Source organism: Lithobates pipiens, unplaced genomic scaffold, assembly GCF_037356315.1.
Source record: "Lithobates pipiens isolate NorthernLeopardFrog02 unplaced genomic scaffold, aLitPip1_a1.2 Scaffold_22, whole genome shotgun sequence".
Lineage (NCBI taxonomy): Eukaryota > Metazoa > Chordata > Amphibia > Anura > Ranidae > Lithobates > Lithobates pipiens.
This window is the reverse complement of record NW_027507784.1, coordinates 182,036,277-182,051,306: the sequence shown is the minus strand read 5'-3', so window position 1 is coordinate 182,051,306 and position 15,030 is coordinate 182,036,277. Positions and strand designations below refer to the sequence as shown.

At 43.2% G+C, this 15,030-nt stretch overlaps 1 protein-coding gene across 2 annotated transcripts in view; it reads right to left on the bottom strand.

Annotated features, from left to right (window-relative positions):
* Positions 1-15,030, bottom strand: part of PGAP1 (post-GPI attachment to proteins inositol deacylase 1) — a 484,659-nt gene that overhangs the window by 122,608 nt on the left and 347,021 nt on the right. For both annotated transcript variants that reach the window (XM_077448710.1, XM_077448711.1), the window contains exon 17: positions 10,855-10,921. In XM_077448710.1, coding sequence (XP_077304836.1) covers positions 10,855-10,921 — 67 coding nt within the window. The remainder of the gene's footprint in view (positions 1-10,854; positions 10,922-15,030) is intronic.

The following is a 15,030-nucleotide window of genomic DNA, read 5'->3' as shown; positions in this document are numbered from 1 at the left end:
ATCTTAACCACTTAAGCCCCAGACCATTTTGCAGGCCAAAGACCAGAGCACTTTTTGGGATTCGGCACTGCGTTGCTTTAACTGACAATTGCACGGTCGTGCAACATGGCTCCCAAACAAAATTGCTGTCCTTTTTTTCCCACAAACAGACCTTTCTTTTGGTGGTATTTGATCACCCCTGTGGTTTTAATTTTTTTGCGCTATAAACAAAAAAAAAGAGCGTCAATTTTGAAAAAAAATCATTATTTTTTACATTTTGCTATAATAAATATCCCCCAAAAATATATTTAAAAAAAGGCAGTGAAGGGGTTAACCACTAGGTGGCAGTGTAGGTGTTAAATGAACCCTGGGGAGTGTTTCTAACAGTGGGGGGCGTGGCACTGATCTCTGCCCCAATCACAGGGAGCCATCTTGCCGGAAAATGGAAGTGGACTGCGATTGCATTCCAGGCCAGTGTCACAGCTGCGTTCCATGATGGGGGCCTCTATTCCTATATATATGCGGTATTGAGGGGGGATCAGCATGCCAGATGATGCTTTCTTAAGCGAAACACGTTGGCCCTGTATGCTGATCCACTCATTACCACGGAATTGCTTGTTGTCACTTGGAGTATGTAAGTGCAATTCTTATACCACTAATTTTAATAAAACTTTCCATACGGAATTATACTATGTCCCCCCTTTTTTCCTTCTCCTTAGCTTTCCTGGTGGGGTTGATCCCTTTATAACTTGGCATACCTCATACTTTTGAGAACAATTACCTGGAGGTTTCATCTTTATAAAAGAATCTCAAACCCTTGGAATCATATTATTAAGCCTGCTAGACTCACCAGGTATATACTCTGGTAAGCGATTAGTGCTGTTGGTGGTGGATCACGTTTGTCACCTACTTGATTGGACACTCACGGAATCACCATTTTGTTTGATAGTCACCTATCAATTTGATGTCACATATCTATTTGGACACTTTTGGAATTATTTCTATTTGATATCACTTACTCATTTGATGTCACGATTTGGACTTTTCTTTGTCACGTGTTTAGAAAACTCCTTTCTCTTTCTGATGGTTTACACTGGATTGTATGATTTATGCCGTTATATGTCACTATTTTTGCATAATTTTGAGTTATTGGATCACTTTATAACTTGTTATTGACTTATTTAGCGCTGCAGTTTCCTTCTATGTACATGTTTTATATTAACACTTTTTTGTGCTGGCTGCTAACATTGGGATAGCGTGGTATATACATACATTTTATTAGCAGAGATCAGTAACACTGTCACTAGGCAGAATGGGGAGATGCTTGATTACATTAGCATCTCCCTGTTCTTCCTCCCCAAGAGACGATTGCGGGTATCCCCAAGGCGTTTGAGTACATGGGACCTGCGGAGGTCCCGGACGGCGTGCACATGATGGCACGGTGGCAAATTTAAAGGGAAGTACCTGTACGCCCATTTGCATGTCCGTGCCATTCTGCCGAAGTACATCGGCGTGTGCTGGTCTTTATGTGGTTAAGATTGGAAAAGCTGATTCTCCCGCATGTGACACCTCAGAAGAGGAGTCATCAGCCTCACTATGGTCCCCAAGGAAATTAGTCTTCTCCTGCCCCTAGTTCCTCAGTTTGAGGGTCCTGGGTAATGGTAGAGAACCTGTTGCATTTTGAACCACACTGGGATGCGATTAAAAGCGCTAAAACATTTTTTGAATTATTATTATTATCGTAAAATAAACAGGGGCTTTGGTGTTAACCGTTGCAGACATTTCATGGCCCTGATGTTCACTCTGACCAACTACCCCCTCTCAGGGGAGAGGATGCCATTTCTAGAGATGAGTAGGCTTTCTAGAGCTCGCGGGAGATCCTTTTAGCTCTTTTTTGGGGGTGTTTTAACACCCCCTTCTGACCATTGGCCAATGCACAAAGCAGAGGTACTACAAGAAGAAATTGCATCCATTACTTGAGCAATAGTCCAGCTACTGCCGCTGCCATTAGTGCTCAGCTTGATGCAAACAGTAAATGTGTCAAATAGGAAATGCCTCCATCACCACAACCGCTTTCATGCTCTTCTTTGCTCTTAGGTCTCTGACAATTTTGCAGCCAGAATAAATGGAGTTTTTTTTAAACACATTCCCGCGCTGGAGGACGCCAATGCCGCTCTAAGCCCCACCCCCACCATCGCATCGCCCCCCCTCCCTTTTTTAAAAAAAGTTTTCCCACGCAAGCAGGGGCCTCCGATCCGACGGGATCGGCTGAGTGAGGGAGGGATGGCGTGGAGAAGACCTGGAAGCCGCCGCCATGTAGGGACGGTGAAAGAAAACAGCATTGCCAATTGTTTTTAGTTCTCCCTTATACTCAGCCTCTCGAAGAGGGGATGAGTTCAGCTCAGGTGGGGGTGTCTGGAGGAAGCAAATCCCTCCAAACTTACCGAAGGACTGCCTGCTAGCCAGAGGAAAAAAAAAAGTCTGCTGCTCCAGTGGTGACACTTAGGCATGACAACATTTACTTTAAAAGGAGACATTTCATAAGAAAATTTCAAAATTCCTTAGAAAAACTCCACTTACCTTTCCCGCCGCAGGGTTTTCTGTGGTAAAAACAACAGACCCAATCTTCACCCCTCACCGTGGGGGTTTCGTTAAACCTTCAGAAACTGGGGACCCCCGGGGAACCCACAATCCTGGACCTTTAAAAAGCACTCCGCCAGTAAAACTTTATGACCTTAATATCCAAAAGTACTGGATTCCGGGGTCCAGCTCTCTAAAAAGAGAAGCGTTACAGGCAAAACGTTGTTTGTTCGGGTACGAGGCCCGGGTACCATTCAATTCGGCCTAAAAGACACTTTGAATAAATCCGGGTGCATAGCTAGCCCCAGCAAGGATTGATCCAGTGGAGCTCAGCACAGCACATCTTCACTCGTAACCACCACCAAAAAAATTGAGATACTCCCAGTAGTGGGAGGGGTCATATGGGGAGGCAACTTCCTGTTTAGGGTGTGCCAGTGTCTAGCACCTGAAGGTGGACTATAACCCACATAGTAATTACTATGACTCTGTGTCCCATAATGTACGATTATAGAAATATAGAAACTGCCTTGATGCTACAAAAAAAATGTAAAAATCACCCCTTTTTGGAAAACAGACACCCCAACATGATATTTTTTGCCATTTTGTCCACCAATTGTTAACAGGAAGGTATTGCAGTGGTTAAGTTGCAATATGTCTTAACCAGTTGCCGACCGCCGCACGACGATGTACGTCGACAGCATGGCACGGGCAGGCATATTGGCGTACATGTACGTCCCTTGCCTCCCGCGGGTCGGGGGCCCGATCGGGCCCCCGCCCGGTGCCTGCGGCGGTCGGTTTTCGTCCGGGAGCGATAAGGGACGAGGGGGCAGCCATTCATTCATGGCCACCCCCACGCGATCGCTCCCGACGAATAGGAATCCCCCGTGACATCACTTCCTCTCCTGTAATGTAAACACAGGAGAGGAAGTGATGTATTCTCTCCTCCGTGTCGGTATTTTTCGTTCCGACACGGAGGAAAGCGGATCGGTGAGTTGCACCAACACTCTACACACACAGTAGAACATGCCAGGCACACTCACACCCCCCCGATCACCCCCCCCAATTACCCCTGCCCCCCAGTCACAGTGACACCAATGTCATTTTTTTTTTTTTTTTGCATTGGTGTCATTTGTGACTGTAATAACTGTTAGGGCAGTTAGGGTTAGCCCCCTTTAGTTCTAATGTACCCCCCTAACCCCCCCAATAAAGGTTTAACCCCGTGATCACCCCCCGTCGCCAGTGTCACTAAGGCTGGGTTCACATTGCAGCGGTTTATGAGAACGAATGTGATTCGCACCGCACTGCAGTGCAAATCACATCCGATCTCTGTGCGATTCGAGTTCAGCCATTCGCCGCACCCGCCACACCCGCCGCACCCGCCGCAAATTCGCACGGGACCCTTTTTTTGGCCCGCAGCAGAATCGGATCGCATGGGTGTTCACACCATGCGATCCGAGTTTGCAGATCGCACTGCGATATGCGAACTGATCTGGGGGTGTCAGTAACATTTCACTGACACTCCCAGCAGTCCGCATAGGGCAGTGTGAACTGCCGCCGGGAGGCATGCGATGCGGGAACCCGCCGCGGATTCGCGGCGTTTCCGCATCGCTCCAGTGTGAACCCAGCCTAATAAGCGATCATTTTTCTGATCGCCGTATTAGTGTCACAGGTGACGCTAGTTAGGCAGGTAGGTATTTAGGTTCGCCGCAGCTTTTTATAGCGCCAGGGACCCCCATATACTACCGCATAAAGCCCCCTGATTGCCCCCTAGTTAACCCTTTCACCAGTGATCACCATATAACTGTTACAGGTGACGCTGGTTGGTTAGTTATTTTTTTATAGTTTCAGGGCACCCGCCATTTATTACCTAATAAAGGTTTAACCCCCTGATCACCCGGCGGGTGTCATTTGTGACTAATAACTGTTAGGGCAGTTAGGGTTAGCCCCCTTTAGTTCTAAGGTACCCCCCTAACCCCCCCAATAAAGGTTTAACCCCGTAATCACCCCCCGTCGCCAGTGTCACTAAGGCTGGGTTCACATTGCAGCGGTTTATGAGAACGGATGTGATTCGCACCGCACTGCAGTGCAAATCACATCCGATCTCTGTGCGATTCGAGTTCAGCTATACAGATAGTATGGCTGAATTCGTGTCGCACCCGCCGCACCCGCCGCAAACTCGCACGGGACCCTTTTTTTGGTCTGCAGCAGAATCGGATCGCATGGGTGTTCACACCATGCGATCCAAGTTTGCAGATCGCACTGCGATATGCGAACTGATCTGGGGGTGTCATTAACATTTCACTGACACTCCCAGCAGTTCGCATAGGGCAGTGTGAACTGCCGCCGGGAGGCATGCGATGCGGGAACCCGCCGCGCATTCGTGGCGTTCCCGCATCGCTCCAGTGTGAACCCAGCCTAATAAGCGATCGTTTTTCTGATCGCTGTATTAGTGTCACAGGTGACGCTAGTTAGGCAGGTAGGTATTTAGGTTCGCCGCAGCTTTTTATAGCGCCAGGGACCCCCATATACTACCGCATAAAGCCCCCTGATTGCCCCCTAGTTAACCCTTTCACCAGTGATCACCATATAACTGTTACAGGTGACGCTGGTTGGTTAGTTATTTTTTTTATAGTTTCAGGGCACCCGCCATTTATTACCTAGTCTCACTAGTGTACCCCTAAATTTAGGGGTGTCTACTTTCCAAAATGGGGTCATTTGGGGGGGGTTTGTGCCATCTTGGCATTTTATGGCCTTCAAAACTGTAACGCCCTTAGAAAGCCTGAAGGCGGTGCTTGGTTTTCGGGGCCCTGTACGCGGCTAGGCTCCCAAAAAGTCCCACATATGTGGTATCCCCGTACTCAGGAGAAGCAGCAGAATTTATTTTGGGGTGTCATTTCACATATGCCCATGGCATGCGTGAGCAATATATCATTTAGTGACAACTTTGTGAAAAAAAAAAAAAAAAAAAGTTTGTAATTTTCCCGCAACTTGTGGCAAAATATAAAATATTCCATGGACTCAACATGCCTCTCAGCAAATAGCTTGGGGTGTCTACTTTCTAAAATGGGGTCATTTGTGGGGGTTTTGTGCCATCTTGGCATTTTATGGCCTTCAAAACTGTAATAGGTAGTGAGAAGTGAACTCAAAAATTTACGCCCTTAGAAAGCCTGAAGGCGGTGCTTGGTTTTCGGGGCCCCGTACGCGGCTAGGCTCCCAAAAAGTCCCACATATGTGGTATCCCCGTACTCAGGAGAAGCAGCAGAATTTATTTTGGGGTGTCATTTCACATATGCCCATAGCATGTATGAGCAATATATCATTTAGTGACAACTTTGTGTAAAAAAAAAAATTTTTTTTTGTCATTATTCAATCGCTTGAGGCAAAAAAATAAAATATTCAATGGGCTCAACATGCCTCTTATCAATTTCCTTAGGGGGTCTACTTTCCAAAATGGGGTCATTTGGGGGGGTTTTGTACTGCCCTGCCAATTTAGCACCTCAAGAAATGAGATAGGCAGTCGTAAACTAAAAGCTGTGTAAATTCCAGAAAACGTACCTTAGTTTGTAGATGTGACAACTTTTGCGCAAACCAATAAATATACAATTATTGACTTTTTTTTTTACCAAAGACATGTGGCTGAATACATTTTGGCCTAAATGTATGACTAAAATTGAGTTTATTGGATTTTTCTAATAACAAAAAGTAGAAAATATCATTTTTTTTCAAAATTTGCGGTCTTTTTACGTTTATATCGCAAAAAATAAAAATCGCAGAGGCAATCAAATACCATCAAAAGAAAGCTCTATTTGTGGGAAGAAAAGGACGCAAATTTTGTTTGGGTACAACATTGCATGACCGCGCAATTACCAGTTAAAGCAGCGCAGTGCCAAAGTGTAAAAAGACCTCTGGTCATTTACCAGCAAAATGGTCCGGTCTGAAAGTGGTTAAAAACACACCAACTGATGCCAAGTGCAATTCTTCTGTTATTAGTGGAAGAAAGTTACTTATCCAATACAAATCCATCTTCCTTTCGTTTATAAAAGGATTTGAATTTTTTTCTGCATTTGTGACACATACTCCTTCACTCCTGGACAGTATATTGTGTCAGTTTTGTAAACATCTGAAATTAATTTATCATTGTGTTATGGCAGCTTTCCACTTAAAATGATCATAAACCCAAAACTGTAGTATATTGCAGCATACCAAACGATATGTTGGTTGCATTAGTTTTCCTTTGTTTCCCCCTCTGTTTTCACTTGGTGATCTGGCCAGTATCACTCTACCTGTATGAGAGTGCCCCCACTCTGGATGAAGGAATACAGCGCACCTTCGGCAGCAGCATTTTTAATCTGGGGGGAGGGGTGTGTTGTACTAGCATATTTAGATACACTAACAAATTGAAGCCAAACGCCAGCTCACACTTTATAAGCAGTTACAAGATTTTTTTTTTTGCTTTAGGGATAAAGGTTCTACATAAATAAAAGTGGATCATTGCAAGCAATCCTGTCAGTGGTAAATAGTTTGTCCCAACCCTGCAACATCTACAGGACAGTTTATTCGATTGAAAAAACAGACTTACTGGCTAGATCACCAGATGAAAAAAAAAGTCTAAAGAAAAAAAAAAAAAACTTATGCACAGTCATCACATCTAGGAATTGGCAAGCTGCAATATAATAAATGTTAACTTTTGGATTTAATACTGCTTTCAAGTGGAACTTCAATCACAAATTTAAGTATTGACAGGTTGCTTCCTGCTGGACCCTTTTGCATTAATGACAAATAAAACACTAAAATAAGTACCTATGCTGTTTAACCACTTGCCGACCGCCGCACGACGATATACGTCGGCAGAATGGCACGGGCAGGCATATGGGCGTATATATAAGTCCCTGCCTGCCCGCGGGTGGGGGGCCCGATCGGGCCCCCCCCCGGTGCCTGCGGCGGTCGGCATTTCTTCGAGAGCGATCCGGGATGAGGGGGCGGCCATTCATTCATGGCCACCCCCTCGCGATCGCTCTCGACGAATGGAAATCCCCCGTGACATCACTTCCTCTCCTGTAATGTAAACACAGGAGAGGAAGTGATGTATTCTCTCCTCCGTGTCGGTATTTTCCGTTCCGACACGGAGGAGAGCGGATCGGTGAGTTGCACCAACACTCTACACACACAGTAGAACATGCCAGGCACACTCACACCCCCCCTTTACCCCCCGATCACCCCCCCAATTACCCCTGCCCCCCAGTCACAGTGACACCAATGTCATTTTTTTTTTTTTTTTTTTGCATTGGTGTCATTTGTGACTGTAATAACTGTTAGGGCAGTTAGAGTTAGCCCCCTTTAGTTCTAATGTACCCCCCTAACCCCCCCAATAAAGGTTTAACCCCGTGATCACCCCCCGTCGCCAGTGTCACTAAGGCTGGGTTCACATTGCAGCGGTTTATGAGAACGAATGTGATTCGCACCGCACTGCAGTGCAAATCACATCCGATCTCTGTGCGATTCGAGTTCAGCCATTCGCCGCACCCGCCACACCCGCCGCACCCGCCGCAAATTCGCACGGGACCCTTTTTTTGGCCCGCAGCAGAATCGGATCGCATGGGTGTTCACACCATGCGATCCGAGTTTGCAGATCGCACTGCGATATGCGAACTGATCTGGGGGTGTCAGTAACATTTCACTGACACTCCCAGCAGTTCGCATAGGGCAGTGTGAACTGCCGCCGGGAGGCATGCGATGCGGGAACCCGCCGCGGATTCGCGGCGTTTCCGCATCGCTCCAGTGTGAACCCAGCCTAATAAGCGATCATTTTTCTGATCGCCGTATTAGTGTCACAGGTGACGCTAGTTAGGCAGGTAGGTATTTAGGTTCGCCGCAGCTTTTTATAGCGCCAGGGACCCCCATATACTACCGCATAAAGCCCCCTGATTGCCCCCTAGTTAACCCTTTCACCAGTGATCACCATATAACTGTTACAGGTGACGCTGGTTGGTTAGTTATTTTTTTATAGTTTCAGGGCACCCGCCATTTATTACCTAGTCTCACTAGTGTACCCCTAAATTTAGGGGTGTCTACTTTCCAAAATGGGGTCATTTGGGGGGGGTTTGTGCCATCTTGGCATTTTATGGCCTTCAAAACTGTAACGCCCTTAGAAAGCCTGAAGGCGGTGCTTGGTTTTCGGGGCCCCGTACGCGGCTAGGCTCCCAAAAAGTCCCACATATGTGGTATCCCCGTACTCAGGAGAAGCAGCAGAATTTATTTTGGGGTGTCATTTCACATATGCCCATGGCATGCGTGAGCAATATATCATTTAGTGACAACTTTGTGAAAAAAAAAAAAAAAAAAAAAAAGTTTGTAATTTTCCCGCAACTTGTGGCAAAATATAAAATATTCCATGGACTCAACATGCCTCTCAGCAAATAGCTTGGGGTGTCTACTTTCTAAAATGGGGTCATTTGTGGGGGTTTTGTGCCATCTTGGCATTTTATGGCCTTCAAAACTGTAATAGGTAGTGAGGAGTGAAGTCAAATATTTACGCCCTTAGAAAGCCTGAAGGCGGTGCTTGGTTTTCGGGGCCCCGTACGCGGCTAGGCTCCCAAAAAGTCCCACATATGTGGTATCCCCGTACTCAGGAGAAGCAGCAGAATTTATTTTGGGGTGTCATTTCACATATGCCCATGGCATGTGTGAGCAATATATCATTTAGTGACAACTTTGTGAAAAAAAAAAAAAAAAAAAAAAGTTTGTAATTTTCCCGCAACTTGTGGCAAAATATAAAATATTCCATGAACTCAACATGCCTCTCAGCAAATAGCTTGGGGTGTCTACTTTCTAAAATGGGGTCATTTGTGGGGGTTTTGTGCCATCTTGGCATTTTATGGCCTTCAAAACTGTAATAGGTAGTGAGAAGTGAACTCAAAAATTTACGCCCTTAGAAAGCCTGAAGGCGGTGCTTGGTTTTCGGGGCCCCGTACGCGGCTAGGCTCCCAAAAAGTCCCACATATGTGGTATCCCCGTACTCAGGAGAAGCAGCAGAATTTATTTTGGGGTGTCATTTCACATACGCCCATAGCATGTGTGAGCAATATATCATTTAGTGACAACTTTGTGTAAAAAAAAAAAAAAAAATTTTTTTTTGTCATTATTCAATCGCTTGAGGCAAAAAAATAAAATATTCAATGGGCTCAACATGCCTCTTATCAATTTCCTTAGGGGGTCTACTTTCCAAAATGGGGTCATTTGGGGGGGTTTTGTACTGCCCTGCCATTTTAGCACCTCAAGAAATGAGATAGGCAGTCGTAAACTAAAAGCTGCGTAAATTCCAGAAAACGTACCTTAGTTTGTAGATGTGACAACTTTTGCGCAAACCAATAAATATACAATTATTGACTTTTTTTTTACCAAAGACATGTGGCTGAATACATTTTGGCCTAAATGTATGACTAAAATTGAGTTTATTGGATTTTTCTAATAACAAAAAGTAGAAAATATCATTTTTTTTCAAAATTTGCGGTCTTTTTACGTTTATATCGCAAAAAATAAAAATCGCAGAGGCAATCAAATACCATCAAAAGAAAGCTCTATTTGTGGGAAGAAAAGGACGCAAATTTTGTTTGGGTACAACATTGCATGACCGCGCAATTACCAGTTAAAGCAGCGCAGTGCCAAAGTGTAAAAAGACCTCTGGTCATTTACCAGCAAAATGGTCCGGTCTGAAAGTGGTTAAAATCCAATATTTCCCTCTACCATCATGTTCTGTGCAGCCTCAGATGTCTTGTATTCTTGGCACTAAACCGAGAATCTGAGCAGTGAGGCTGTCACTAAAGGCCAATCTGCTGACAATATAAAAGGTATGCTGCTGCTGATTAGTGATGGGCTTCTGCGTGTTCGGATCGAATCCACCAGGAAGCAGTCAATGCACATCGCCAATCATAGGCAGTGAAGCATTTCCAGACCAGCAGCTGCACACACATGTGCCTATAATTGGCTGTGTGCGTTGACAGCTTCCTGACGGGTTCGATCCGAACACGCCCAAGCCCATGTTTACTGCTGAGGGGGTAGAGGATACAGAAATAAAAAAAACCTGCTTCTGGGAAGACACAAAAGCAAAGTGCTTCATCTTCCTGATTCTTTCTCCTTTCTTCCTTGGCAGCACAGTGCACCTGAGCTCTGTGAATTAAATAAAGCACTAACCTAAAAGCCACACATTCAAATGGATCAATGCTACATTTACCAGATGGTGGTTTGTTCTAGGACTAAAGCATGTAAACATTTTATGGATTAGAACACAAAAGGTACCTGGATGTTCTAATTATATCTTCATGTGACCACGGTACATGTAACTTGAAAATATTAGGTGTATTTTCTGAAAAGAAAAAGTTACCATAGAAAAATTAATTTTGCATGAAGATCAGGCTCTGTTCAAACATTTATTACTGTAACAATTGCTTAAAAGTAACGTTTGAAGTGACAAATGTTTAGATTGCCACAAGAATTAATGTCCTCCAAACTTTTTGTATCTCCTTTGCATATAGGCACCGCTAGTTAGAGTGGAACAGCGGTGACCTTCTACTTTTCACTCATTCCTATGTATGGGTTGCAGGAGTCATGAGAGTATATGGTTGGTTGTGTAAAAGCTTCTAGTACTATTGACATTGAGAGTTTCTGTAAGGAGAGCTAGGTGTGAACATTGAGGGAAGAAAAAAAAAAAAAAGATGGAGTGGTGTGTAAAACCAAAAGGATTCTGCCACTTGACAGAACAGAGAATACACTGTGTACAGGAGGACCATTCCATTGCTCCTATAGGTACTGGAAGGGAAGAGAAGAGTGTGTAGTGAAGCAAAATAAAGAGGACAGACCAATAAGTGTGACCATACTGCAGGCAGAATCCCCCATGTGAAAGTTAGTGTGGTAGTTGGCTTTCATACAAACTGTCTTCATGATACAAGCTGTGCAAAGCAGCTTTTTAATTTTCAGTAAAGAAAAGTCCTACTTGAGCTCTGACCTTTCAAGCCTGTATTTACAGCAGGAAGTTTTGATGTTTTATTTCCATTAAATATGTGTATAAGGGCTCCTGCGCTGTATATGAAAAATAAAAAAGGAAAATTCTATCCAACTGGGTGCAGCAAACACTTTATGAGTTAGCTCTCATATAAATGCAAAATAAGTGAAAAATTGGTGTTGCGCTCCCAAATTTACAAGGAAGCAAAAAAACTACTAAGTACGAAACTTATATCTCACAAACGGATATCATTAATATAATAGTGTGAATAAAAAGCTAAAAACCCCAAAAAATAGATCAAAGTGCTTAGGTATGTTATGCACGTGTGCACTTTGATCTATTTTTTTGGTTTTTAGCTTTTTATTCACACTATTATATTAATGATATCCGTTTGTGGGATATAAGTTTCGTACTTAGTAGTTTTTTTGCTTCCTTGTAAATTTGGGAGCGCAACACCAATTTTTCACTTATTTCCATTAAACATTAAATCACAGTGAATGGTTAACCCTAATCCAGAGAAACAGAATCAAAGTGAAAGCAGGTCTCTGCAAAGTGGGATGAAACAAATCAGATCCAAGCAGGGTAGCACTGTAATAGTTGTAATGTACCTGACTGATATGTCAGGGCCAAAACACAGGTGTACATGAATGTACAGTGCAATGCAAACAAATATGCTAAGCACTGTGCCACTGCTTATAAATCCTGCATCTCTCTGAACATTTTCACAATAAGTAGTTTCAGTTGTTGTAAGAAAGCTACATAAATAATCCACTGTGGAAAATAGGATTCAAGGTCACTGGCCTTTATCCTATCATGTCCGTAATTTTTCCACACTTCAAACACATTTTTCTCCAGTGATAAAGTATTGCCCCTGTACAGCAACTGAAATTGTCCCATTTCAGTAGAAACAGCATAACAATTTCTATTTGAGTGGAAGAACAGTAGTGTATACAAACTTTGAACACTCTGATGACCTAATGACGCGTCATTATGTACTGATGGTCTCTTATAAATGTGCCAGGACAAGGTCATCTGGAGCCCAGGGCGAGCAAGCCAAATTGCTTAGCTCAAATCCCACCTTTCAACATAAGCTCCCAGAACACAAATTAAATCCTCTACCCCCAAAATTTCTTCTCCGAGCGCGAATCCTCCCCCCATTCCAAATCTCTCATCCTAGCACAAACCCCCCCCCCAGATTTCCCCCCAAATTTCCCCTCTTAGTACAAATGCCCCCAAATCATCCCTACTAGTACAAATCCTCTACATCCATATCCCATCTCAACACAAAGCCCCCAAAATCCCCACACCCCCCCAAATGTTCCCTCCTAGAACAATACTTAGCTCCACCCCCAAATCCCCTCCCCCTAATTTCCTTGTGGTGCCCCCCAAACCTAACATGATACCACAGTGGCCAGGGCAGCCACCCCTCCTACCCATCCCTTGTCCCTGCCCTGCTAAGGCTGTATGAATATTAAAATCAAATTAATTTTCGAATATTTGGAGTGGTTTCAAGCATCTCTAAAACCACTACATCAGTAATGAACGGTGAGTATTATATGTTGTTACTGTAAACGAAATAAAAAGCTTTAGTGGCCAAAACGTCATCCACATTTTTAATAATGTTTTAAAGGAATCAATGGGACTTGGGCCAGAATTCTGAAACATACTTGCCCCCACTCTCAAAGGTCTAAAAATTCTTATATACCCCTATACCTTGAAACCTATATCTCCACTGGCACAGTGGTCTCTTTTTTTACATAATTGTTAACACAGGAAAAAAAAAATCGAAGGCTACCCAACACTTATTTTAGATACAGCAGGAGTTGCAAGTTGGAAAATGCTTGCTAACCATCTACAATTTGCAGGTTAATTAGAAACCTACCAAACTGTATTTCACAGGTAAATATAGATTCCTCCTCGAAAGCCTTGCCTGCAAAACTACAGCACAGCCATTGGAAGCAATCATGCAAAATTAAATGTGGGATTAAAAACAAAAATAAATAAAGCAAATACATTTAAAGTGATTTAAAAAAAAATAATAAACATGTTATTACTCACCTGCTCTGTGCAATGGTTTTGCACAGAGCAGCCCCGATCCTCTTCTAGAGCCCACAGCTACTGCTCTTGGTTCCTCCTCTTCTGTGAGTTTCTCCACAGGAAGCCCCTTCCTATGGAGACACTCGTGTGGGCTTGGTCCCAAGCCCAGCTGCCTCTGTCTATAGACACAAACAGCAGGCTTGGTCCCGCCTAGAGATGTAAAATTTGTGGAAATTTTAAAGCCATGGAGGAGAAAAAAAATGTTTTTTCCTGGAAAAATTTGACATTTTCAGAAAAATGAAAAAAAAAAAAAAAAAAATCAGTGTGTAATTTTACATATTTATACTTAACTTGCTGTCTAAATTTTGTATTTCAAATGGAATTAACGAGGACTGTATATGTTAAGAACCTTTTTAACTATACGTGAGAACAGGTAACCACCTCCCTTTCCCTCATAATAATGTAAAAGCTTCCTGATCCTGACAAAATGCATTTTCAGTTATTGACAATGCTGATCCGGAAGAATTTATAGATCTATAAAGAGCTTGATCAATGTTCTGATTTTCAGGTGTAATTTTCTCTATAAATGAAGGGATTGTGTATTTTTGGGAGGCAGTGGTTTGTAATACTTCCTTACCTGAACATGCTGCTGGTGAAGAAATACTTTGTGATGATTCAGAAGCAGCAGAAAGTGTTTTTGGAATGAGAACTCTGGAGGGAAAAGCTACTCGCACTTTCATTATCCATGCAAAAAAGGAAGAAAGGCTGGTGCCATGGAAGTCAGCTAAAACATCGTTTTGTTATTGCAGGTGAATAACAGTCAAAAAAGCCACCGCGTTTTTGCCATCAGGCCTTAATCATGGCGAATAAGTGACACAAAACAGCTTAAATAGTGTAGACCAAATCACATGGGTGGCACAGTGGTGTAGTGGGTAGCACTCTCGCCTAACAGTAAAAGGGTAGTATACTGAAAAAGTACATACCAGATTGGCCTTGCGTCATGGACTCTCATTATTTGTATTACCCAGTCAGGTGTTGAATTATTTGTGTTCCCTATTCATATTTACTGTTTTTGTTGTTTGCATAATTGAACACTTGATATATTACCATCTTCTATATTGGAGTTGGCATCATCTTTTTAGATTTAAATTTCTGTTAGATTGTCAGCCTGGCTTTTACTTTTTAATGAGTTTGTCGCTAGCATACCACAAGACACATTTATTATTTATCGATTCAATAATAGGATTTGAGTACTTGTTTTTGGTTTATTCATTATTTTCATTATATTTGTGTTCTAGACGCTCTGGCTGGCGCTTGTTTGTTTCACATTGATACTTTGGGATTGAGCAGCGCAGCACTGATTCTATTTATTAACTTATTTCTCAGTCTGGGAACACTTTTTAGATGGAAACAAAGAACAGCGGCACATTCAGAAG